Here is a 27,479-nt window from a genome sequence, read left to right on the forward strand (position 1 = left end):
GATAACAGTGCCAAACCAATCCTTTTAGTAGACTGTTTTATTCAATCTTTAGAGAGCTAAGGTACTTTAATTTCATCCAGAAAACCAAAGCACCTTCTACTGCCAGGATTTTAGTATTTTTAGTCCAAGTGCCATCAACTGTGACTAACTTTTGTGTGGATTTGCAGTGTTTTTAATTGTTTCTACAGTATGAAGACACTGTGTCTTCAGGATGCTGCCTGTAGATGTTGTACATTTTTTCAACTACACAAATCATTCTTTTTATAGAAAATAGGATGTTTTTTCTTTTTAAAAAAAAAAAAAACATTTTCCTCAACACATGCAAGTATGTCAAAGTGCACTGTGAATGTAAAGATATGACGTTTTTAAACTGATGCAATAATTTATTTACCTTCTCTGTGCTTTGAAAATGTGTGATGTTGTACAAATATGTTTATGTATGTATTACTTTATATTTTATTGTGAAAAGAATCAAGTTTGTTCAAGTTTTACTGAGCAAAACTAAAATCTGTGGCATCTGAGTGGAGTCATCTGTCACATTTTTACAAATTTGGTGCATCTATGTATATGAATATGTCTCTCACTATATATATATATATATATATATATATATATATCTTTTGCTGGTGTCACAAAAGTTGCTGTGTCATCTTTATCCCAATGAAAGTGTTGAGGAGATCAGCACAACCCCACATACCCTAAAATACCACATACCATTTACATTTTATATCATCATTTAACTGTTACACTTTATTTTCTCTATCTTTTATCTACAAACACAATAATCTAAAAGCTGTTTCATCAGAAGGATATAATTATGGTGGATAAATGGTAAATCTTTTAATTTTAATTAACTTAGATAAGATAATCCTTTTAGTCACAGGACATTTGAGGGAACTATGTAGTGTTACTGCAGCAAAATAAAAAAGAAGCATAAACAAGTTATAACTAATAGGAGGAAATATAAAAAATAAGAAAAATATAAAGATTAAATATATATTTTATTTTTGCTCACATCATTGTTTTTCCTCATGAAATGCAGTCTGTATTACTCTGTCAGATGTAAAATGTCTTCAGGTAAACACACATATTGTGTTCTGTCTTGTTTGAGCCCACATGAACCACCTGAGTTTAAATAAATGAATTTACCTGCTTTTCCACTGTATTTTAAACACAATCAGCAACCCCTATCAAAGAACAACTGCACTACATACACAGAACATGTATAGACAGATATTTACATACAAATAAGAATATAATAAAACCATAAAATTGCAATAACATAGAACAAAGTCTGAAAGAGTTCTATTTAATATCAATTTATGTATTTTATCAACCTTGAGAACAAGGAACAGCTGGGGTTTTGGCTGTTTATTAACAGTCTGTTCTTCTCTGCAGCCAGTAGATGGTGCAAGGAACTGTTGGCAGTGATTTCTGCCCTGTGAACATGAGAAAGGTCAAAGAGCTTTTAAAAAGTAGGAAAAGAAAGAAACATGAGACATTTTAATAACAACTGCCAATCAAAAAAATTGTTATACCCTTGCCTGTTACGTCCAATATGGTGGAGTGAATAACCTCCAATCAGTAATGATCATATGGGCAATATACTCCCCACATTAATGGATTTATTAGATTTTTCAAGTATATTTTTAGAAAAATAATTATTTCAGTCACACTTGTTCCCTTTTGAGATACCCACTCTTTCAAATTTCGTCTAAGGTAGTCCTATTATTAGCATATTTAGCATAGATATTTTTAAATGTATTTAAATGAGGTTTTGTTTGTTTGTTTGTTTGTTTTGTTTTGTTTGTTTTCACTTCTAAAAACAGAAAAATATGTCAGACTTAAAGCTGGGTAAACTTTATTCCACAGAAGGGTGATAACTACTTGTCTTGGACCTTGAATATTTGTTTAATTTACTATTTTACTACTTTTTCTCCATGTTTCCATCAGTTACATCCAGACAAGTGCTCTGTTTGTAATGATCTATTTTAACTCTGGGACGTGTATCAAAGTTTGTTCTCTGGGCGTAGCTCTTGTTACCAGCTGGTGTTGAAGCTTGCATCAGATTTTTTGATGAATGACCCGGATGTTCGGTCGTGTCTAAAAAGGAATCTTAGAGTTGTGAAGCTGTCGCGGGATGTGTACGCGTTGTTTCTTCATTTTGCACGTTGTACAAATAAATTATACTTTATGATGTACAAAGCCTGTGGTTAAGATCTGGGTATGTTTACCATCAGAAAACATTTGGTTAAGACGACTAAGGTGCGTTTAAGTGATTACTCTCGCGACATCTGTCGCGGGTGTGGAGTTCCCTTCTAGACGTGACCCGGATGTTCTCATGAGGAAACCGGTGTGGTGTAACAGGATTTGTCGTCCCCTCGCTTTCATCACATTCCAACCACATGCCTTCTTGGCATTTTTGTTTCTGCTCACGAAAACTCCATTCTTTCCCTTCTATAACTCCTCTTAAATACCGTTTGATTTGTCATTTAGCCGGTATAATCCTACCTTTTTGTTGGCTATTTTATTCGGGTGTTTACGGCCAAACAAAATGATTTTACAATAGCTAAAGTTAGGATTTTTATTAGCATAAGATATGACTGACATAACGCTTTTCTGTGGTTAGCTGCTGTTAAAATCAGGCGTTTCTGATGTGAATACTATGAACTATGAAAAACAGAATGACCTTAATTTTCTTCTTTGTATTCTAAAACGTCATCAAACATTGTAACTAGCGAGCTAGGTCACGTTAGCATTGTGTGACTCCTGGCCTACTAAAGAAATATCCTGTAATGTTCGATGACAGTGCAAATGTTCAACTGGGATATGCTGCATTTCTGTAGATTGAATTGTTAAAACCACTAAATATATTTCATAATTACAAAACAGCCACAGTTTGTTGTTCTTTTTTATTTGGTTCAATAAAAGTTAGGTGACTGCCCCAGTAGCACTTATCAGGACTCACTACCATTAGTGCAATTATTTCTTTTCCAGTTTCATGTTTATATGCCACAGTTAATTCTTACACAACTCTCAGTAAGGGTTATAGTGAGTCAAAATGCATGATAGCACTGGTAGCATTGGTAACACCTGTGTTTACCCTTCTGTTTAATGTCAAAATGGTTGGTGTGAAAAAGGTCTGTTGTTTTATTGCAGAGGTTTTCAAAGTGGGACGCAGGAGCAGGCCTCCCCAGGGGGCGTCCAAACAGTTTCAAGGGAGGTTCAGCAAATGGAAATGGAAAAAATAGCATTTGTTATTCAATTAGTTATCAAAAGAAGTAGTTTTAGGACAATTGAAACTGGTTTTCCTACTTTCCTAGAGTCAGAAACTAATAAATGGCTTTGGAAAGACCATTTTTATGAATCTGGTGTAGCCTGAAATTATATTAAATAGTACTCTTAGGCAATCTTGGCTCAGCTGTTGAGTGTCTTTTCATGAGTAGATGCCCAGTATGAAAAACTGTTTTATTGCATGCACGTCTTGTAAATTTTCTTGACCCTGTTTTTGGCTTTACCACATACTTGTACATAAGTGATAAAGGACAGATAAGAGATCAGTTTTATTTTTTTAAATGTTGACTTTCATAAGTCATATGGTTTATATAGTGATGTATACTCACCACTTTTGTTTGAAGCAGGATGCATGTTTGTTTAAAAATAAAGATAATCTGGAAAATGATTGAAAATGAATAAATACATTTTTTGCAATGATATTTTAAATGTGCAGGGGTTTAAATTAGGGTTGTAAATTTTGTCCATTTTCCTTAAGCCGTAGCTAACAATCTATAAATGGTTAATCATTGAATAAGATGCCAAACATAGACATTTTTCTCCGTTTTATTTAAATATTTATAATGTTAATTATTTATGTTTAACATTTTTTTTTTGGAAGTGTACTTGTAAAATCTATCTTTTGACACATGGGAAACCAGGGCAGTGATTTAAGCACAGGTGTGAGGTGGAGCAGGAAAACAAACGCTTAATTATTGACAAAAGTAAAGTTTATTTGCATAACTCAACATCACATGTAATATTTCAACATGCTTTGCAACAAGTACAGCCTAAACACACAAGCAAAAAAATGGAACAAGCCTTGAAAGGGCCAATTCAGAGAGAGAGCTCCCCTCCTAGGGTGGTTCCAGGGTGCAAACAGAGCCAGAGGGGGGTGAATGAAATGTCCTACAGCCCCTGAAGTTAACACTGCTCATGTTATCAAGTAGCTACCTAGCCTGGAGGCTGTGATATGTATGTGATAACACTTCTCCTTAACACTCTGGGTGTGAAACAAATGCAGACGGTAGCCTGGACACCAAAAGGGAATACTTAGTTTGCAAGTGTGAACTGAAGTGTTGAGCTCTGGGGGAAGAGGCTGCAGGAGATCTGGGACTGCCAATGTGTTGCAAATTTGCTTTATTTGCATTAACTGTTCCCCTGGGCTCACATTCTAATTGCATACAGTGTGCTGACATTGCTATTCACACTGAGTTACCTTAAACTCTGCCTGTATGCACATGAACGCCAGAGCTGTGGGATTTTCTGCATGTTGGCGTCGATCAGAATCAGTCAGAGGCTTTTTTTTTTTTTTTCTGCACCCACACAGACACCAAGTCATGTTTCTGAGAACTGGCAGATAAAGATGACTCTGAAGAACCACAACTAATGTGATGCTGCTGCCCACAAACTGTGGTTTAAACTGGAATCCATAACAATCCATTTTAACATCTATCTATCTATCTATCTATCTATCTATCTATCTATCTATCTTTAGATAGATGCTGAGTTGTAATGGATCCAGTTTTGGATCAGTTTCAGAGGTTGTTTCTTTTCCCATCTTGTAAATTATCTTGTGAACCCTCCAGTTAAAGGAATAGTTCACCCATGATCAAAAACACATTTTTTTTCCTTTTACATTTTTCCATCTAGACAGTTCTGGTGTGAGTTGTCAAGTTTTGGAAATATCTGCCTTTTCTCCTATATAATGGAACTGGGTGGCATTCTGCATTTCACAAAGAGTGACTGATAAATACAAATATATACACAGTATGTGTCTTTCATTTTTTTTGCAGATATATGGAAAATTGTATAGGATAATTGCACATATTGTAATACGCACATGGTGTGTTGCATTATACTAACAGAAAGAATAAAATATTGCCTTGTAAAATTGATCATTGCACAGAGATACATGCAGCATTCACAGGATGGCTTCATAGTGTGAATAAATTTAATTGCACGGGATGATTTCATGGTGTAAAAATAAATATAAATTTACAATATTTTACAGGGGCTATTTGCACATTAGAGACTTGAGGAATTTACTGTCTGTATATATAAAAAAATATCAGGATATATATATTTATTACTTGGCTTTTTTTTTAATTAAACCGTTCTGATTGGTCAATTGCAGCTGAGGTCTGTTATTTCTGTATAACAGACCAAAAGATACATATTAAAGATAAAGGATAATTGCACAGCATGCATAATAATAATAATAATAATGTGTATGATAATATGAAATGTATAGTATAAGATGTATATAATATTTTATATGAATAGTATATAATAATAATAAGTATATATCATGTGTATAAATATTAATTAATATGATCTATAACCTGGGATAGAAAATAGTGCAAAGTAGCTGAGATGTTGTTCGTGGTGGTCAGGTCCGTGTGGCGTGGAAGAACTTGACTGGTTCTGGCTCTTATATCCAACATCAGTGGGTCACGTCAGAGCTCCTGTGGCTGAAAGGGAAAAAGTTTGAGCAAGTTTATTGTTTGCAGGATAAAAGTCTCTTGAGATGCTTCATCTTGTTTACAAGAGGGTCCAATTATTGGGTGGTTCTTAGAAAAAAACAAACAAACAAACAGGCTGTTTTTCTTTTATGATGCTTCGTGCAAAACTTGGTCAAAGTTGATGGACAATCGTCTCCAGATGTCCAGATGTTTTAATGTGAAGATGTCTTCCATATTATCATGACAATCTTGTCCTTGTTGCTGCTGTTTACATTTAATCTGATGCAAAATCAAAATATGTACTACAGAATTATTTCCTGTGTTTTATATTGCTTTATTTTTATTTTGTTTTATATTTTTTATGCTCTTCTATTCTGAATTTAATTAATTATCTGCAATGCATGTGTGTAACGTAAAAACTGCAGCTCTCTTTTCATAGTGCAACACAGTGTTGTTGTACGTGCCAGTTTAACCATTACTTTATGCATATAATGGGGATGCAATGATACCAAAAACTCACAGTACAATTATATCACAATAAAAACTGAGTAACAGAGAGCAGAAGCTGTCATGACTGTAAACACTGCATCAAATATACTGGTTGATTAATAATGAATGGCATTTAAAATGAATATGTTGTCCTGCTTTTTAAAGCCAGAACACTAAGAACCTCATTCAATATGACAGATCAATAAATCTCTGCAGCCCTCTCTCTCTGTCTGTGCTGACAAACAGCAGGGTTTTATCAGTCCGTGGTTAAAATGCTCAGATCTGTCCTGTTGCTATAACCACCGCTCATACCGATGACTCATCACTGACGTGCTGCCAGGGACTTACTGCCAGTCTGTTGAATCACATTCTCCCTTTCACACACACACACACACACACACACACACGCACACGCACACACACTCATACTTCCCCCTCTCTCCTCTAGTTAGAGCCTGAAATAAGAGCACAGCTGTTGGACTTCGCTCTGTCCAACCATCAGGTCGTTAGAAGCGACGTCTTCTTGTGTTTGGGGCGCACACACACACACACACACACACACACACACACACACACACACACTTTTAGCGGACATGTTTTAGACAGACGTGGATCCATGTCAATGTCAGTCTGGCGGTCAGTTGGTCAACCACTTTTGGTCCAGAACATCTCAAGAACTACCACAGAGACAGCCATTGTACTCTGATTACTTTTCCTCCAGCACCACCACGAGGAGGGTAACAAATAAATGTCACCAGCTAAGCTAACATTAGCTAGATAGCCGTAACAACATTTCTTAAATATTTTTTTTTTTGTTTACTGAGGCAGTTTTACAGTAACGATAGAGGAGTGTCCTGTCCTTGTAAAGCTTTTTGTAGCATAGCATTTGCTAAATTGAGGTGACTGTAACAAAATTTGTGCTATTGACCTGCTAGTCAACCAGTTTTAGCTAGTTATGAAACCGTCTCAATTTAGAACAGATGCCTCTGTATGACCTATAAAAACAAACAAGACCATCGGAGAGAAAATTGGCTATTTTTATTTCTATTTCTATTTCTATTTCTAGTTCTAGTTCTAGTTCTATGTAGCTATTTTAAATGGCTAACATCAGGTCTGTTTTTTCCTGAAACCAGACGAAACAAGCCGTTGTTTACATTTTCGCAGGTAAAGTTACAGTGAACTGTATGTTAGCCAGTTCAAAGGCAGCAGGAGATTTTATTTAGTATATTATTTTAAATACGATGTTATGTTTTGTTGTCATTACAGTGGAAACACTACCACTTTTGTCCACAGGGGGCTCCAAAATCAACACAGTTTGAAAGTTTCTTGTAGTGGCTTTAAGTGAGAATAATGTCAGAGTCACGAGTTAATAAGACAAATGAATTAAGGGACAGGAAGACATACATGAATTCAACTTGCATTTCTAAAGGCGCAGACAGATACCCAGGTAGCTATACAGTAGGTGTTTGTAGTTCACAGTGTAATTTGAAACTACAGTGCAAGTAAAGTTTGTATAGGAAGTTTCTTATTTGTCGGTTGATAGGGTTCAACGTTAACTATGGCCTGATGTTCCGACGTCATGTGATGTCGGAATAATTGGAAAAATTATTAAATAATTAAACTGACTGCGGAAATTCACGTGAACCCCCCACAAAGTTGGAACAACAATTCGGAATGTCTGTGAAAATTTTGGTACATGACTTGCCAAGTTGTTGTCAATGAACATACACACAGAAACATGGCGGATGGAAGTAACACGTCAGTCACGTAAAAAGTTGTAATATGTTATCAGGTCGTTGCGGTTCCTGCCATATGAAGTGACCTAGATCAGTTACAAAAGTTATTTATTAGCAGAAAAACAACTTCCCAACTCTGGAAATGGGACCATCTGAGGAGCAGATGAATGCAGAACTACTAATATGGAAGTGTGACATATTAGGCATTTTGAGAATCTTTCATCTAAATTGTGATCACGTCAGTTTGCAGTGTGGTTTGGCGTTGTCTTTGCGTGTGTGCCACTTTCCTCGGCACACTGTTTAAACGGGTCAAGTACTTCGGTGTCACCTGAACTCTGACTTCATATCTGGATCCCTGCCAAGTTTCTTTGCTTCACCTTCTGTAGGACGGAAAACTAAAGACGGACTTTACTCCCCCACGGTCTCTTTCTCTCCCTTTGTGTGTCTTTACTGTCTTACGTCTCAACCTAATTAGCCCTTAAAAAGCTTTTTAATCAGTCAGAGAAGAAAACTAGTCCCTGTTTGTCAGCCCTACAGGCATGATTTAGAGATAACATCTTTTTTTCAAACAGGGTTTTTAGCCCCCGGTGATGTTTACAGCTGCTCATTCTAGACAAACTTGTAAAACATGGCTTGTTCACTTTCATTTGTGCACAACCAGTCACCTCCTTCCAAGGCCACAACTGAGACAAGATCTGATTAATGGTTTACAATTAATGCAGGCAATAATTTAGTCTTGCTTGTGGAAACTCGTTGGATCTCACGATTACCTCAGTGAAGCAGATTAGTTTGTCTGTTTGTCCGCAAGCTTATGGAAAAACTACTGGCCAGATTTAAGTGATTCTTGGCGGAAGGGTGTATCATGGGCCAAGAAAGAACCCATTAAATTTATGGACGGAACCAACATCACAAAGTGGATACAGAAATTATTTTTCACGTTGGTTAACATTGTGAGACAGGAGATTTGGCTTTTGAGGATGTGTGTGGTCTCTCTGAGCGCCCGTCTAGTTACAAAATTAAATCAAAATTCATGTTTGACTCTCAGTGTCGCTTTGAAGGCAACCATTAGTTTATAATTTAATCACTTTTATTTCTCTGTGTTTACAGGAAAAAGGAATCTTTGCACACCTGTGTACAGGTCTACACATAGAACAATAACATTTCATATTACAGGTGACCTGTGAACTTTATTTGTTTTTTAATTCTATAGCTAATTCATATTGCTTTAGTATCTCATTCAAGCTATATGGAATTAATGAGGGTGGCTATTTCTACTATTTATCGTTTGAGAAAAATACACAATTCAGGCCCAAACTGGCTCTTTGTCAACTTCATTCCATAAATAGTGGCGTCATAAATGCTGCTATCACTTAAGTTTCTGAAGAAACTCTCTTTTTTGTAGATTGAAGATAACACGTGACTGAAAATGTAAACGGAAATCAGATTTCTTTGTTTTGTTTGTCAGTATGACTGACCAGTTGTTGGTTCAACTTAGTATCTTCAGCTTACTGAACATGTTTTCTCAAGTACAACTGAATTAATATCAAGTTTATTTAAGTTTATGTGGTTTGAACCATTACAAAATAACCTCAACTTGTATTTTCAGATACAGTCAGTTCAAAATTTTAAAACAGCCTGGACAGTGACTTTTTTAGGATTTTCACAGTACAACATCAATTTTTAATTGTTTTGAGTTCTTGGGAAGCAGAAATCACATCTAGTAGGCCTGTTTATTTATGGTGAAGTACTGTATGTCACATGACATTGCTTACTGATAGACCATAAGGAAACCAGATCATCACCAGTCGATCAGTCAGATGAATCAAAGAAAGTTTGGGCACCGAGCTGTGCTGTTTCAAATCAATAACATACGGTGTCATACTGAAACAGGCTCAGACCACATTTTTAACCCCTCTGGTTATAAATGGAAGTTACTCAACACTGTGGCGACGTGTTGAGACAGAAGATATTTAAAGGGACATTACGCTTTGTGCTGCATGCATCAAGCACTACAGGTGTGGTTCTTGCAATACAACCTTGTGTGAGTGTGGAGGAACCTGTTTGCAACTTATCTGAAATTTACAGGGCATTTATTTAGGACACTTTTGCAATAATTAGGTACGTTTTACAAGATGTCTTCCCACTCTGTGCTTTTGTTTGATGACTCTCTAACACAGAAGTTCATATTTTTTCTCAGCCAAAGACTCGTCACGAGATAGAAAATATGTTTATACTTTGGATTAAAGAGAGCTGGTTTCCAGCATTAATGAGTGACACATGGGGGACGTTTGCTTGACTGGTGAGAAGAAGATTTATATTTTTATTAAGAGAAGAGTTCCAGCTTGTTGGATTAGAATGTATCTATTTTAGGCTGAGGTGAACTATGAAGGCAAGTATAATTTTTTTAAATTAATATCTTTTAAAATAGCATGATAATTTGAAAGTAAAATGCAGGATTTGTCAGCTACAGACACTCTGAGAGGGTAAAGTGTCCCGAGCACAGCAAGTAATGAGAAAATATGAAAATACATTCCAGGGTTCAACGTTATTGCTACTGTTTATTTGCCCAGTCAGGCAAGTGGGTCAGAAATCTGCTTGCCCAAAGTCAATTTTTACTTGCCCCCGGGCAAATTATTTTCTTTATTACATGTAATCAAATAACAGTAAAGACTGAAGTTAACTGTCATGTTTAATCAAAGGTTGCAAATAGTGAAAAATAACCATCACTGTTTGTCAAAGTCCAAGGAAATGTCTTTAAACTTCTTGCTTTGTCATTCTAAAGCACAAACATATTCAGTTTAATATGATAATAAACGAAGAAATGCAGGAAAAATGCAGGAACTCTCCATATCTGAGAGTCTGAAATCAGCATTTCTGTCATTTTGCACGAAAAATTACATTAATGATTAATTGACAATAAAAATTGTTGAATAGTTTGATTCTTTTTTTTTACCATTTGCATGGTCAGGCTTGATCAGTGAGGTGCCAGATTTTCTTGCCCCAGGCAAGTTGGCAGTCCTTATTGTTGAGCCCTGCAGACAGAAGGCAGAGTCTCTGCTGACACAGACACCAACTCACAGTTCTGGTGGGTCATAAATTAGAGTAGGGCCAAACAGTTAATTGAAAATTCAGCAAAACTGCATTTTTTAAATCGCAAGAGGCGAAATATTTGTTAAAGCCACAATATAAGTCAAAATATCATTTTAAATTAAATGTTATGTTGCTGCATAGACGTCCTGTCCTGCACCTCACAGTCTACAGAAACATCTTTGTTTGGCACAGATCCCTACAAAAAACTCTCACCATAATAATTTTATATTTTTCAAATAAATGTATGTAAAAATTTGTTCCCTCTAAGTTTGTGAATCATGCAAATGCATCAATCATGCAATTGCAATAGCAGTCAAAATAATCACAACATCCCTCTATGGTATGCAGAATGATGCAGATCACATTTCTGTGACAATTTTTCAGTGTGATAAAAAGGGACCGAGTAAACATAAACTGATGACGCTACTCATGGGAAATATTCGGTTGCCTCACTGGTTTAAATTTTGTGTCATTTGAAATTGAAAAACATTAGAAATGAACTCTTTTCATAAGTCTGTTTGTCTGTACATGACCTTCAGAAATCACTGCACCACTGCAGAACAGCCTGCAGGAGTAAATGTGTTAAAGAGCGCAGACATGTTTCAGCAAACTTTACATGAACAATCGATCAAACAAAACCATCGCAGCCCACCTCAAGACAAGACAGTGAGTCACATTTCAGTGTTTAATCACGTGTGTGACATTTAAATGCTTGTCTTCAGCGTCATGCCGTTTGTCTTTCCTGACATATAGATTGTAAAATGACAGAAAAAGATGTTTTCAAGCCATTTGTGAGAGATGATGGAGCTGAACCATCTGAGGAAGGCTGTAAAAAAAAAAAAGGGAGAATTCAACATGACCTCCAGAGGGTGATGTGATAAATTTAAACACTGTTATTAGTTTTATAGGTTCTTTTTTAAAGTACTGCACCATAATTGTGGATGTATTGTGAGTGTAAACGGGCAAAAATATTTCTGTTACCAAGTTAAATTTAAGACTTTCTAAGACCATTTTGAATGTAATTTAAGACTTATTTCACATCAGCAGTTTGATTAGTGTTCATTGGTTCAATGTAGATTTAATTTTGTAGTTCTGACAACATGATGAACACTTTTTCCCCCTCAGAAAGACGTTTAAAAGTGAGACTGAAGTTAAATACAACTTTATAAAAGCAACATTCAGCTTTTAAGACCTGTCAAAGTCATATTTAAGACATTTCAAGGAATAAAGTTTAGATAATTGGAATTTAGACTTTAGAAATTATATTTATATGAGTCTATAGTGTTTTCTGTGAAAATCCTGCATATTATGAATCATAAAAATATCTGACAGCCACTGCTCTGAGGAAGTTATCGTTCTTTTTCTGATCCTCGGTTGTCTTGTCGCCTCCCTCCTCTCCCTGTGTCTCCCCCAGCCTGCCTCTCGCCTCCCGTCCTCCCTCCCTTCACTCTGTTCGCTCTGCTCTCCGCTGAGTGAGGGCAGCAGCTGCCAAGTCGAAGTGGCTGTTACCTGAACTGGAGGGAAAGCCGAACAACTGTGTGTGCGTGTGTGTGTGTGTGTGTGTGTGTGTGTGTGTGTGTGAGTGTGTATGTGCGTACCAGGGGATGCCGGCTGACTCTATACTGGGCAACACGCCACAGTGATGAAAGAAGGAGGCAGAATCTGACCTCCTGACCCCCAAGTAGCATCCTAGTGACAAAACATACCATTTTTCTTAAGTTTATATGCTGAATTTGGACTTTTAGTTTGTGTAATTAATAAGTCACATCAACAGCATGCAGCAGGTGTGATTGTGCACATTCGAACTAGAAAAATGTGCAGAAAACTTGAGGAAAAAATTCCCCACATAAGTCGAATATTTCTCCTGATCCAGATAACCTGATTAAACCAGTCAACCCTGCAGATACACTTCATGTGTAATTCAATCAGGGTCTTGCATGTATTTGCGACTGTTGTGAATGTAAGATGATGATAAGGTGTCTTGAAAGCAGCGTGAGTTCATCTTCTCAGGGTCTGAGCTCTGTTTGAATGCAAATCTCATAATCTTGTCAGGCTGAGGAGTCGCCCCCCAGTAATACCAGTGGGAGGGTGGGAGGGGGTCCAAGGTGGGACTGGGGGAGAGCTTTGTGCTCTGGCCTTGTGTTCAGGTAAATAATGTTTTTTTTTTATTTAGTGATAAAAATCCATCTCCCTGTGTGCAGAGAATCATGTTTTATTATGTTTACATTACACAGTGATGCTCCTGACAAACATAAATCAATAAATGATGAAAAAAACAAACCTTACTCTTACTGTTACTCTTCTTATATGGTGAGAAAGATACCACTTTTTTTCAGTAGTAGTGTGGTGCTATCATAGTTTTATGAGTATAGTTATGATACTAGTATTGGTATCCTTGCATCTCTAGTGTCTTTGAATGTGTTTTTCAAATTTTCAGTTTAAAATACACTCTGTAGTTTCATTTATATAACATCTGCTAATAATGTGGTCAAGTGGTATCTGGTTATGACGAAACAATCTTCGTATTCCTATTACAGGTGTTGTGATATACCTGCATTGACAAAAACCCTCATATTTAAAAAATGAAATATTGATTTCACATCAATAATACACACATAATCATGTATATAATCCAGCATTTCTTAGGCCAGAGCTATACTTCCTCACACCTTTGGTTTTGTGTTTGTGTAGTGTTAATTTCTGAGGATGTGAATATGTGACTGCATAGTTAAAAAAAACCAAATATATTTTAGCCTTAAACGCACTGTATGCTCTTAAATTTAAATTCACACATTTTTTCACGATCTATTGAGTGTAATTGCACTTTACAGTTATGGTCACAGACTCTCTTGACCTTAATACAATCATATTTTGAGTGTAATTCATTTGCCAAAAAAAGAGACAAATGCACAATAAACAAAGTTATATATGGATTTGACTGACTCTGTTCTTCACTGTAATTCTACTTTTGTTTTGTTTTTTTATTTATATATATTTCAAATTATTTTTAAAAAAGGCAGATGAAAATCCGATGTCATTTTGGATACTATAGTTTACTGTTAAACTGCAAAATATCCTGTTTCCACTCCATATCTTCACATTTGATAATTGCAAAAATGTGATTACATATATTCTATATTCTATGTATTATATTCTGTATTACTAATAGCCAATATATTAATATAGGATTTTTTTTTTTTTTAACTTATTTTTCAGCATGAGCTCCAAAACTCCAAGATTGGTCAGACTCCACTAACTTTTAGACTATAGTTTTTCTACTTTTACTCAATTAATAGATTTTACTTCATCCACTGCGTACTAGCTAGTTTAAAAACAACTTCCAGGGAAACCAGTGCGTTCCACAGAAACAGCTGATCAGTGCAGTTCAATTAAGTGTTTTTTAGGAGAAAATTAGTCAAATAACCCTAAAATTGTTCAGCAACGCCATCAACTGCGAGCTTTAACACTGTGTTTTCTGGCTCATTCTAATTGTCTTCATTCTCTGTTGTAGTTGGTTTCAGCGCCGAGCAGAAATTCACAGTCGCCTGGTGAGACATCATGCATGTTTCAGGCGGTTCATCCGGTGACGTTTTTTGCAGGAATGTGTGTGATTTGCGGGTCTGCACCGGGGAGGGTGACGGGAAGTCAGGCCGCCTCCCATTCGGTATAAAACCTCCCAGTTCACCCCTACTCTTCCTCTTTCTGTTACCTGGCTTAGGGGCAGCAGCTTTGGCCGTGAAAACCCAGAAACACCGGTAAGTTGAGTTTTGATTCATATGGTAGATGTAAAGCTGGACACAGGCCTGTAACTCCTTGTGATGCTTATTAAGAGTTTTTCTTCGAGTATTACTTTTCTTTAATCCAAAACTTTGCCATCTCTGGTTATGTAACTTCACACAAACCTGTGGATTTTTTTTTCTCCATTGTTGAAGGAATTAAGCACTTAATGTTGATCTTAGAGGTTGCCTGACGTGTCTGAATCTGTTTGATGCCCCTGCCTTTCGTGTGTTTTAGAGTTTTAGCGATGTTATTTTAAACTTTTAGACAAAAGATGTGAGGAGGGAGGCGAGAAATGTGGGCGAAAAGGAACAAAGAGGGGGGCTTCTAAAGCGGACATCCGAGGATGCTGGAAAGGCATTTCTTCTCTCCTCTCCATGAAACAACTGCACGTATTCCTCAGTGACAGGTGTTGGGAGTCTGGACGAACTGGCCCCTGAATATTTGGCAATCTTTGTAACTTTATACGACGTGGCCCATGGAGTAACACGTGTCCCGCCTGGCCTGTGGCCGAGTGAGGCCTAACGGCCACCGCCTGTTTGCGGCTCAAATACCGAACCGTTACTTTAGAGTAACGAAGAATTTAAATTGATTTTAAAGTTGATATGATGCGTGAGCTTTTACATTGTTCGTTTAAGCACTTTAAACAAACTACAGACAGGACGGTGTTCAAATTAGCCGGTCCCGAGTTACCATGGTGCTTTTAGGGTTGGCGTCACATCACGTTACTTTTTAGCGATAAAATGTCTTCAAATACGTCATGGCGCTCTTTTAAAATAAAAGCTAATTAATGTGTCTTTTTATTCGTGACAGAAACTACAACAATGGGAAAGGAAAAGACCCACATCAACATCGTGGTCATTGGCCATGTCGACTCTGGCAAGTCCACCTCTACCGGCCATCTGATCTACAAATGCGGTGGAATCGACAAGAGAACCATCGAGAAGTTCGAGAAGGAAGCCGCTGAGGTGAGAAGTTACATTTATCTGATCTTTATAACCGTTAGTCAAGAACCAAGATGGCGGCGTCAGCGTGCCCACTCTGAGCCCCGCTGCCCGGCACGAGAATGTAGCAAGACGTGTGCGCGCACGACGGGGTGGGGCTTAACGTGAGCAACGCTCATAGTGACTGTGCACTAAATTCAGTGGAGGCCTCAGTCTGTACAAAACGTGCAAGCATACATATGACATAAATACTCATTAATAAATATTAAAATTTGCTTTATCTCCAACTGTAATAATGCTATTCAAATGTTGAAGTGTATAAAATGGTATAATGGCTTCAGTTTTGGGAGATATGACCACTTAGAATACATACATTAAAATAACGAGGTGCAAGCTGAATTTTTCATACACTTATTGGCTTTATATCAAAGCCCATAGCTACTTCATTAATGTATAAAATTGAAGTTTAATTATCCTTTTTTATTCCTTATATAGATGGGCAAGGGCTCCTTCAAGTACGCCTGGGTGCTGGACAAACTGAAGGCCGAGCGTGAGCGTGGTATCACCATCGACATCGCTCTGTGGAAGTTTGAGACCAGCAAGTACTACGTGACCATCATTGATGCCCCTGGACACAGGGACTTCATCAAGAACATGATCACTGGTACCTCTCAGGTAATTTATCATCTTGATACGCTGGAAAAAAATTCAAGCCATGTTTGTATCTTTCGTTATTTTTAAATCTGATCTCTATTGTGATTTTTATTTTAGGCTGACTGCGCTGTGCTGATCGTTGCTGCTGGTGTTGGTGAGTTCGAGGCTGGTATCTCCAAGAACGGCCAGACCCGTGAGCACGCCCTGCTGGCCTTCACCCTTGGAGTGAAGCAGCTCATCGTCGGAGTCAACAAGATGGACTCCACCGAGCCCCCTTACAGCCAGGCCCGTTTCGAGGAAATCACCAAGGAAGTGAGCACCTACATCAAGAAGATCGGTTACAACCCCGCCGCTGTTGCCTTCGTCCCCATCTCTGGATGGCACGGAGACAACATGCTGGAGACCAGTGACAAGGTGAGGAAAATGACAGTGGTCTGCCACCCACTAAACTAGTGGATTGGACATGTACTGACTTGTCACTGTGATTCTGTCTGCAGATGAGCTGGTTCAAGGGATGGAAGATTGAGCGCAAGGAGGGTAATGCCAGTGGAACCACACTGCTGGAGGCTCTTGATGCCATCCTGCCACCCGCCCGCCCCACCGACAAGCCCCTTCGTCTGCCCCTGCAGGACGTCTACAAAATCGGCGGTAAGAACATTGTTGAGCTTTATTACTGAAAGACAAGTATAAACAAGAACTTGTCAAGAGATTCTTGAGTGATTAATAAAATGTATTATTCTCAGGTATTGGAACTGTCCCCGTCGGTCGTGTTGAGACTGGTCTGCTGAAGCCCGGTATGGTCGTCACCTTCGCTCCTCCCTGCCTGACCACTGAGGTGAAGTCTGTGGAGATGCACCACGAGTCCCTGCCCGAGGCTGTCCCTGGTGACAACGTCGGCTTCAACATCAAGAACGTGTCCGTCAAGGAAATCCGTCGTGGATACGTGGCTGGCGACAGCAAGAACGACCCACCCAAGGGAGCTGGCAGCTTCAACGCCCAGGTTTGTATTGTGAACTTGAATAGTTTAAACGTGTAAGTGGAATGGCTTCCACTTCTGGGTCAGTTGCAATCTTGAGTTCTAACTGAAAACTTGTCCACAGGTCATCATCCTGAACCACCCCGGCACCATCAACGCTGGCTATGCCCCAGTGCTGGATTGCCACACAGCTCACATTGCATGCAAGTTCAGCGAGCTCATCGAGAAGATCGACCGTCGTTCTGGCAAGAAGCTTGAGGATAGCCCCAAGTCTGTCAAGTCTGGTGATGCCGCCATTGTCAAGCTGATCCCACAGAAGCCCATGGTTGTGGAGGCCTTCTCCAGCTACCCTCCCCTCGGTATGTGTTATTTCAAAGCCTGCAATATACAGTTAAAGTATTTGCACAGTAATATGAACAAGTGCACCCGTGCAGCTACTAACTGCTCACTGTTATATTCAAAGGTCGTTTTGCCGTGCGTGACATGAGGCAGACGGTGGCTGTTGGTGTCATCAAGTCCGTTGAGACCAAGGAGGTACAAGGAAAGACAACCAAGGCTGCAGAGAAGGCCCAGAAGAAGAAATGAATGGACGTGCAGGACATCCAGCAACAAAATGTGTGCCTGCCGCAGCGGGCCACTCCTCACCCCCATCCTGGATCATCTTCTCTGAGGCAGAGTTCTATACTCAAGGACTGGCTTATGCTGATTAAAACCCATCGCAAAAGTTTTCGAAGGAAAAAGAACTATGTGGCATTGTCACTTACCTGAATCATATGACAGTGCTTCTTCTCAGTTAAGTTTTAAGTTGGAAATGGTTTAGAACTGTACCTTGATGTTAAATGCCACAAATTAATTGGAAAGAAAGCTGCTGGTAACTAATAAAAATAAATGTCTTTGAAAAAATTGAAATTGGCTTGTTTGCATCCTTTACTGTTGCAGTTGTTGTAGGTTATTAGCTGTCAGAGGCGAGCTCCTGCGTGTTGCAGCTGTTTTGGACCATGCTATCTGTGTGCGGTGATACACTTGTCATCCAATCGCCTCGATAGGAGTTATGCTGCCCCAGCCAATAGCACCCCTTATTTTAGTCTGACAGCAACAAGAGCATGCACAGCCCTCCCTCTCCTGTGGTTCAGTATAAAAACTCAGGACAGATCACATTCTGTCCTTTTTTCCCTCCGCTCTAAATCAGGGACGTCTTATTTGCTGGGCACAGGTTGGTGAAATGTTATTCTTTCATCTTAGACTTTTAATTCTTTAACTGAAATGGATCTAAAATCTCAGGAGCTGAAATGGTATCCAGGGCTGGGAGTTTAGGTTCTGCTTGCATTGGCTTAGGTGAGAAATGGCTGCCTGAAATATAGACTGAAAATCAGATGCTGCTTGGCTGCCTTAAATTTTACTTATAAGAAACATGCCTGCTCACCTCCTGAATTTCTTTTCCAGACTTTAAAGCAGCTGGGGCTCTATTCAGCTTAATGTTAAATTTATTCACTGATGTCCAAAAGAACGCAAACTGGTAACGGTTACAATGAAATTCAGACTGTAAATGTTTTGCCAGATTTTTCTTTCTGCCAGTCATGGTAGTCATGTCTTTCTGCCTTCGTGAACGCGCATCTTTCCACCCTAATGCTGTCTACAATGTCGGTGCGCGCTCTTGCGTCAGTCGGTAACATGGCGGCTCTGCGTTCCCGGCGCAACATGGAGGCCGGGGAACCGGCATCGAGCACATGGTGCGTGACTCACCATCGCCTTTCCGGCGGCGTGCACGAGCACCGAATATGACTCAGAAAAACATAAGCACTTCTAAGTCAAATTTGTTCATCTGCATGTCGTTTGGAAGTCGGTAAAACATTAGATGAGTATTGAAGCAGTTACATGCCTTCATTTGTACACGACTATCAGGCTTCCGATACTTGAACGGCAGTTGTGCCTAAAGAGAACCCTTGATTTGTGAATTTCTCGCGAGATTTGTCCACTTTTATTTCTTGTGCACGCTGTATTAACTTATTATGCTTTATGATGTGACGGTGCTAAAGTGTGTGTAGGTTTAAGGACAAAGTCAATTACGGTTATGTATTGGAAAAGATGATGGTTTATGTGGAAATGATCCACTCGCGAGATCTTTCTCGGGTCTGGAGTTCCCTTCTAGAAGCTACCATTAACGGCCAAATAGCTAGCGTTAGCTAACTGCGTATGCCGCAGTTATGACAAGGCTCAGAAATCACAAGACACGTTAAACAGTATTGTTGACTGTTAATTGAATTGTGCTACAAGGATCCCACTTGTAGTCCCCTCTGAACTCACGATATTTCGAGACCGTTTTTAATCTGAAATATTAAATTTTAAGCTCCCATAAACTCTCGTCTTGATGTTTGTAATTTGACTTGACAGCTACTTAACGGCCAGCACCTCGCTCACGATAACTGATATTGATTAAAAAACTGAGTCGCCATTTGAGCTCACGCCATTTTGAAGACACGTTTGAACCTGAAACATTTATTTGTAAAGTGAATATAACTATTCCCAATGTTGTTTGTTACTAGTAAATCGAAATGGGAAAGGAAAAGACCCATATCAATATCGTGGTCATTGGCCATGTCGACTCCGGCAAGTCGACCACCACCGGCCACCTGATCTACAAATGTGGAGGCATCGACAAGAGAACCATCGAGAAGTTCGAGAAGGAGGCCGCTGAGGTCAGTTATGTAGACGACACAGGCAGTTGTCAAAAAAAACATTGCACAGTTTATGACTACATGTGAGACCGTGAAGGCATCAGTGTGGGTAAACGGGTGTGGTGGATGAGACTGCTCACTGGTATTACTTGGTTAAAACTGCCACCTACTGTTGAAAGATGTGTACTGTCTCTATCACTGCAACATACAGAAATATTCCTGATAAAAACCTACACATTTAACATACATAAAAGCTTAAATTCAAAGGTTTATGCAGCTACAATAGAGGTGGATCAAATACATGTGAAATAATTACTTCCACAATACTCTAACCAGTGGATAGTTTAATTAAGTAAATATTAGAAGAAGTAGACATTTTTAAAAGTTAAAAACATTTAACCAAGGGAATCTCTATCAACATCTTTTATATTTATTTTATTAAATAGGTTTTAAAATATCTCAAATTAATTTAGCAGCTTCAAGTAGATGATAATTGTAGTGAATGTGCTTCTAACACTAATGAACTTTAATACTTGAAATTGAAATCAGGAAACTTTTCTTTGTTTTACTTTTATAACTTTATATTATATTTTACTCAGGAAAACACCTTTCTTTAATTAACTAATAGATTTTTTCTTTTAAATATAAAATATAAATTATTATAAAAATATATAAATATATGGTATCGGCGCTGAAAATCAGCCTAAATGTACACAGATTATTGTTAGAGACTGTGCTTGGTGATAATTGGTATTTCTCGAGTTAACAAGCTCATAGGTCTCATCAGTTTTATTGAATTACTCCCACAGCAAAGTCCCAAATTTGATTGTAATTAATAGGGAAGTAGTTTTTGGGGGACACTTGTTCCCTAATTCATACCTGTTTAAAAAGATATATATCAAGCATTTTATTTCCTGCTGTATTTGTGTTGTCTTGACAACAATAGATGGGCAAGGGCTCCTTCAAGTACGCCTGGGTGCTGGACAAACTGAAGGCAGAGCGTGAGCGTGGTATCACCATCGACATCGCTCTGTGGAAGTTTGAGACCAGCAAGTACTACGTGACCATCATTGATGCCCCCGGACACAGGGACTTCATCAAGAACATGATCACTGGTACCTCTCAGGTAAAGGCACACCTTATAAGCTGTTCTCTATTGATTTATAACTTTATATTCTATGTAAAAACACATGTAAATCTGTCGATTTCTGCCTGTTCAGGCTGACTGCGCTGTGCTGATCGTCGCTGCTGGTGTTGGTGAGTTTGAGGCTGGTATCTCCAAAAACGGCCAGACCCGTGAGCACGCTCTGCTGGCATACACTCTGGGTGTAAAGCAGCTCATTGTCGGAGTCAACAAAATGGACTCCACTGAGCCCCCTTACAGTCAGAAACGTTTTGAGGAGATCACCAAGGAAGTGAGTGCCTACATCAAGAAGATCGGGTACAACCCCGCCACTGTTGCCTTCGTCCCCATCTCTGGATGGCACGGAGACAACATGCTGGAGGCCAGTGACAAGGTGAGGAAATGTACCATGTGGTGCGCCAATCATTAATCTGCTAAGATTAATTTTGCTAAGCTCAAGTCAGCACACTGTAGTTACTTAATAATGTGTTGATTTCTCGCATTATTCCATCAGATAATCCTCTAGAACTAATAACTTTTCTTTCTTTTACTTCATCTCTGTCTCCATGTCTCTGTCTGCGTTCTCCATTTTAGATGAGCTGGTTCAAGGGCTGGAAGATTGAGCGTAAGGAGGGCGGTGCCACTGGCATCACCCTGCTGGAAGCTCTGGACTCCATCATGCCACCCTCCCGCCCCACTGACAAGCCCCTGCGTCTGCCCCTGCAGGACGTCTACAAAATTGGCGGTAAGTCTCGTCAGGTCGTGTCACCTCGTGGAAAATGATGCAACAGTCTACTGTGAAGCCCCTTTCAGACAGGCGCTGTTACGCGCAGTAAATGTCTGAATAAGTCACATTAATAGGGATGTGACAGTATATCCATTTAAAAAAGGTCCTGTACAGTAATTCCTGTGATATTACATGGTTAATTATTTTATTTTATTATTTTTATTGTACTACTACTTTTATTTTATTTTATGTTATTGAAAAAGTCAAGTAGAAGACATGAATGATACACAATTACTGCCATTTAAATACATTTTAAATTGATTAATCAGCAACTCCAGCTAAAATTAATTTTAAAGAGAAAAAAAAAATACTGTACACATGAGATCAGTTATTCGGTGAATTCAATTATTCAGACATTTTTTCATATTCTAATTTTTCATTGTGTCTATGTAAATTCTTCTCCTCACAGTACCAGGAAAAAGAAGTAGAAAATACAACTTCTGCAGTCACCATAATAAACCAACCAGCCTTCAGTCTCTCTAGTTCATGAATATCCGATCAAACACTTTAGATAAAGCATGTGAGCAAATAGGAATTAAATATGTGTCCCGACTTCGAATAAAAAAGGCAGCATAATTCTCTACGTGATTAAATTTCATTAATAGTCTTACTGTAAGATGCAGGATGAACCCTCCTCTTGCTTGCGGTGATCAGAAATTAAAGCTATCTAGAGCAAAAAAAGTTTTTTAAAACTTCGCTGATGCAGCCCGTGACAGAACACGAACCACTCCTCTTCCTTCATGTCATTACCTCTAAGCTCACTGCAGTCATCCTGTTAAGCCGCTGCGCCTACTCACATGCAAACATGCAACTCTTCATGTCTGAGCGAAACCATGAGGAACGTTTATCTCCAGTAAAAGATACCTACGCCTGAGTGATAAAATAACATCTCTTTAAAAAAAAAAATAGACGAAGCCCACAATGTCACATAGTTAATATCTGGAAAGGGGTTAATTTACCTATTAAAACAAAGTACACGGCTGGAAACCATCGCTTTTACTCAACAAGATGATGCAAGTCAAGATGAAGCAAAGCCTGGACAAGTACGCAGCCTTAAAATAATTTAAAAAAAAAGAGGCACAGAGTCGTGCTGCCTACCTGAAATCCTGAGAGCCGCACCGGCAACAGTACCAGCAGCTCGTAGTGAAATTGGAGTATGTCGATTGTTGCATCATACCAAAGACTCAGCCTCTTGATACGTTCATAAGGACAAACCCCGTGACTGGATCCAGACTAGACAGACAGCTTTTTGAATAGTTTGCATAGGGGTGGAACTGAATGTTCTGGAACGTTACAGCCCATACTTAGTGTCAACCATATTTGTACCTGACATGTGCGAACACGTTATGCAGCAGGACTGTCTGTGTCTTTTCAAACACCGTCATCAGAAATGATCAAATTCACATGATGGCCAGACACTGACAAAATGCTCAGGGGCCAGGGACCTCTTTACCGTCTTAACACGCGTCTCAGAAATCTGAAAAATTCTTGCCGGTCCTGTCGTGCCTGTTTCTGCGTTTCATAATCTATACAGGACTGCCAGTAACCTTGACGATGGCTGTCTCACTTCTCTCGTGTCTGGCTGGTTCGCGCGCTACAATGGAGAAGAAAAGGACAGGTGTTCAGTTTTAGCTTTGATGAGTCAGAGACGTTAAGGAGAAGAAACTCCACCTTTCTCCGGAGCCGGATGTAACACGTACATTCAAAAATGAATCATCTTAGCAGTCACAGTACAGCCATTCACACGTGACCAAAAAATTTTTAAGTGTTTGAGTAGACGTTCAATCGTAATATTTCAGCTTTCATGTTGTTCCCCATCTTCAGTGTCAATGCAGTACAGATCTAACGACAGCAGTGATGCCACTTTGGCAGCTGTTTGAATGGTCTGTGCCACGCTAACATGGGATTCATAACCTGGGAAATTCTTCAGTTAGGACGGTTCTGTAATAACTAAAATACTATCCCAACATAAGAGAGGATTTTTCTGAAATACACTTAGGAAACATGTTTGTGAAATGTCAAAAGTCCTAAATGTCAGACCTCAAGTCCTTCATTAAGCTCTTTATTTAAAAAAAATACAGGTGTCACAATTTCAATATTAAATTTTGTCCATCAAAACTTCTTTTAATTTACAAGATCTTTTATTTTAACCTAAGAGCGTTCTAGAAACACATTGCCTCCTGTTCCCTCCCAGGTATTGGAACTGTCCCCGTCGGTCGCGTTGAGACCGGTATCCTGAAGCCCGGCATGGTCGTCACCTTCGCTCCCCCCAACCTGACCACTGAGGTGAAGTCTGTGGAGATGCACCACGAGTCTCTGCCCGAGGCTCTCCCTGGTGACAACGTCGGCTTCAACGTCAAGAACGTGTCCGTCAAGGAGATCCGCCGTGGAAACGTGGCTGGTGACAGCAAGAACGACCCACCAATGGCCGCCGATAACTTCACCGCCCAGGCGAGTCCGAACAAACGAAGAAAGAGGAAATTAAAATTATAAACAAGGAAGAAGTAAATAAGAGGAACTCATTTTTGTTCCCCAGTGATTTTACATGAAGTATATACAGAATACACTGGAAATAATGGCTTCATTGGAGTCTTTTAAAAAATAAACTCACAACATATCTTCACATTGTTTGCGATTCGTGCAATAATACTCTATACTTATTAACCAAAACAATAAATGCCAGAAAAGAAAAAAAAATCTTCTGCAATAACTGAACTCTACTAGTTTCCACTCAAGTTCATTCTAGACCCTGGAAACAGTGGTTTGACAAATAAAAATTAACTCAAGCAAGCTCTGTGTGTTAAAGATGACTGTTGAAAGCCCTGGAAAAAGCTAATATGTGGACTTTAACTTAGGATCTGGTCAAAATAACAGCAAAATAACAAGCCATCACATAAATTAATGTGCTAGTTTGTAAAATTTACAGGGTTTTATTGTTAGAATATATTTATTAAGAATTCTTGGGCTTTTATTAGTTTTGAATGAGATGTTTGTATCTACAGAGGAGGCGGGTCATCTTCCACGTCCACCATGTTGCACTGCCGTGTTTCTACAGTCGCCCAGAGTGGGAAAAAACCCAACAATGGCTCGAGATAGCGCTTTTTTATTTTGCACGAGTTTCAAAGCCATTATTATGTCCAGTTTACTCATCATGAGGAGTCTGTAACGAACAGGTGTGTAATGTCTCCTGTGGCTTTCTGGACCTTGAACCAAACAGGACTAAAACTCACAATATCTCTTGGCCTCTGATGCTTCAGTCCTTTTTTTAAATCTGTCTCTTGTGAGTGTCCTAAATTCATTATCTAAGAACTATTCTAAATTGATACGCTTTTCCAGAAAAAGCTAAATGATCTCAGGCAAAGTCAAAAGTGAGTGCTTGATGCCAGAAACCTTTTATTTTATTTTATTTAACTTTATTTTGCCAGGTTAGTCCCTTAGAGTTTGAGGATCTCTTTTTACAAGGGAGAACTGTTCCAGATCAACACAGTTTAAACAATACAAGTAATTAACAGGCAAATTCATAGATTAAAACTTGCTCATATAAAACAGTTGCACACAGACAAAAACTTGGAACACATGTCCACCTCCATCGAGGTATCCAGCACCAACCAGTCCACTTCCTCTGATGATCTTTGGTCTTTTTAACCTCCCTCCGTGTCTCTCCCTCTGCAGGTCATCATCCTGAACCACCCCGGCCAGATCTCCCAGGGTTACGCTCCCGTGCTCGACTGCCACACCGCTCACATTGCCTGCAAGTTCAGCGAGCTCAAGGAGAAGATCGACCGTCGTTCCGGCAAGAAGCTTGAGGACAACCCCAAGGCTCTGAAGTCCGGAGACGCCGCCATCATCACCATGGTGCCTGGAAAACCCATGTGTGTTGAGAGCTTCTCCCAGTACCCTCCACTGGGTGAGTGACACACCGTTGGCCCATTTTATCGAGAATTAGGCTGTATAGACGTTTTTCATGGGAGACATTTGACAGTCATGACCAGGAATGTAATCAATTTAATACTACATATATAATTCCACCTGTTCTTTAGAACTGGGACAAATCAAATCATGTCCAACCATAACTTTTTCAAAAAATTATTACCACTACTACACTCCAATAGCATTTTTCTTGGTGAAAATCTATTCATTAAGGATTTATATATATGTGAAATAGATGTAATTTATAAAATGTTTTGGTTTGCTTTAATTTTTTTTCACATTTCGGAACGAGCTCTGTGCCAGAAATCACCCTTAAAACAATTTTAAAATGTTTTAAAAGCCTTCAAAATCTAAAACTAACAACACTTACGGATAACATCTATAAGAATGTGCTATTTTAATAATCTTTATGTTAAAGTTGTTTTTTTTTTAATGCAATATTTGGCCCTTTAAAGTTGCATCCCAGATTTCCATCAGCTCGGTCAGATTTCGGCAAAAACATAATTTAATCAGGCATAGAACGGTTTAACTATACCCTAAGGACCCGTAAACTTTCTCTTTTCTGACAAATTCATCAAATGAAACTTTTGTCAGATATTCTATCTGATGATTTTGACATCTATGCTGACGGAGGCGACATAACTCTCAGCTCTCTTTAATAATTGAATAATGTGTTTGAATTTATTACTCTTTTTTAATTTATTTAGTACCAATAAATAAATTAAATCACACGGAGAGTTTGACCTTCTATAATTTATTTCCCAGCATCATTGAAGACTGAAAAAAACTCCCCTCAAAATATGTTTTTGTCCAGATTCTCAGTTCTATATAATGATATTTTAACTGTTTTGTGCTCAGATATTGAGCTAAAAGTCCTTATCTTTAGTATAATGTGACCACTGTTCATTCACAAACACTTGTTTCACCTTAAACACATAAAAGACTCATGTCAAAGTGTCTTTATGAGCCTCTCGTCGGCTTCTGTTTCTCTCCTGTCTTGTTCGTCTCTTCTCCCCAGGTCGCTTCGCTGTGCGTGACATGAGGCAGACCGTGGCCGTCGGCGTCATCAAGTCCGTCGACAAGAAGGCCGCCTCCGGTGGAAAGGTCACCAAGTCTGCACAGAAGGCCGAGAAGAAGAAATGAATTCTCATGCAGGACGTCCAACAAAAAGTCGTGTCTCAGCAGCAGCAGGCCACCCCATCCCTTCTTCTTCCCTGCCACCCAGCGCCGTCTTCTCTGAGGCAGAGCTCTTTACTCAAGGACTGGCTTATGCTGATTAAAACCCATCGGAAGAGTTTCCGCAGGAAAGGAGGGCTCGTGCCTTTTAGGGGAAACTATGATCATAATTAAGTTGAAACCAAAACAATAAAAATCTCAAACATTGCCAAATGAAGATGTCTCTTGTGTGTTTTATTACAAGTATTTATTTTTTTATGCTTTTCAGTTGAATGTGTGTTTTTTGATACACAGAGGTGTTTCCTCTTGTTTTAAAAAAGACACTATAGGTACAAAAGGTAAGGCAGGTTGAGGCAGAAGACTTGTTAAGGCGTGTCTTTTAAA

At 38.8% G+C, this 27,479-nt stretch overlaps 2 protein-coding genes and 1 long non-coding RNA gene across 3 annotated transcripts; 2 read left to right on the top strand and 1 right to left on the bottom strand.

Moving 5' to 3' along the window:
* Positions 1-5,673: 5,673 nt before the first annotated feature.
* On the bottom strand, positions 5,674-23,054 carry LOC146313387 (uncharacterized). Its single transcript, XR_014772022.1, has 3 exons — positions 22,601-23,054; positions 12,652-12,742; positions 5,674-5,747 (listed from the first exon to the last, which is right to left on the bottom strand). It is a non-coding gene; the product is annotated as an uncharacterized LOC146313387 (long non-coding RNA).
* LOC146313388 (elongation factor 1-alpha) lies at positions 14,651-18,313 on the top strand. Its single transcript, XM_084738622.1, has 8 exons — positions 14,651-14,808; positions 15,644-15,798; positions 16,270-16,449; positions 16,546-16,842; positions 16,926-17,076; positions 17,172-17,428; positions 17,529-17,763; positions 17,868-18,313. The coding sequence occupies exons 2-8, from the start codon at positions 15,655-15,657 to the stop codon at positions 17,987-17,989; spliced, it is 1,386 nt and encodes a 461-aa protein (XP_084594748.1). The 5' UTR covers positions 14,651-14,808; positions 15,644-15,654; the 3' UTR covers positions 17,990-18,313.
* LOC146313389 (elongation factor 1-alpha) lies at positions 18,466-27,312 on the top strand. The gene is made up of 8 exons (XM_084738620.1): positions 18,466-18,617; positions 19,948-20,100; positions 21,026-21,205; positions 21,300-21,596; positions 21,797-21,947; positions 24,184-24,440; positions 25,662-25,896; positions 26,938-27,312. The coding sequence occupies exons 2-8, from the start codon at positions 19,957-19,959 to the stop codon at positions 27,060-27,062; spliced, it is 1,389 nt and encodes a 462-aa protein (XP_084594746.1). The 5' UTR covers positions 18,466-18,617; positions 19,948-19,956; the 3' UTR covers positions 27,063-27,312.
* Positions 27,313-27,479: the final 167 nt, after the last annotated feature.

The sequence above is a fragment of the Lutjanus erythropterus genome, chromosome 16 (genome assembly GCF_056507025.1).
Source record: "Lutjanus erythropterus isolate fLutEry1 chromosome 16, fLutEry1.hap2, whole genome shotgun sequence".
NCBI lineage: Eukaryota > Metazoa > Chordata > Actinopteri > Lutjaniformes > Lutjanidae > Lutjanus > Lutjanus erythropterus.

Coding starts and splice junctions, on each gene's coding strand:
- LOC146313388 (XM_084738622.1), top strand. CDS start 15,655: ATGGGAAAGGAAAAGACCCACATCAACATCGTGGTCATTGGCCATGTC. Junction 17,429..17,528: donor CTGGCAGCTTCAACGCCCAG/GTTTGTATTGTG, acceptor ACTTGTCCACAG/GTCATCATCCTGAACCACCC. Junction 17,764..17,867: donor CTCCAGCTACCCTCCCCTCG/GTATGTGTTATT, acceptor TTATATTCAAAG/GTCGTTTTGCCGTGCGTGAC.
- LOC146313389 (XM_084738620.1), top strand. CDS start 19,957: ATGGGAAAGGAAAAGACCCATATCAATATCGTGGTCATTGGCCATGTC. Junction 21,206..21,299: donor TGATCACTGGTACCTCTCAG/GTAAAGGCACAC, acceptor CTGCCTGTTCAG/GCTGACTGCGCTGTGCTGAT. Junction 24,441..25,661: donor CCGATAACTTCACCGCCCAG/GCGAGTCCGAAC, acceptor CTCCCTCTGCAG/GTCATCATCCTGAACCACCC.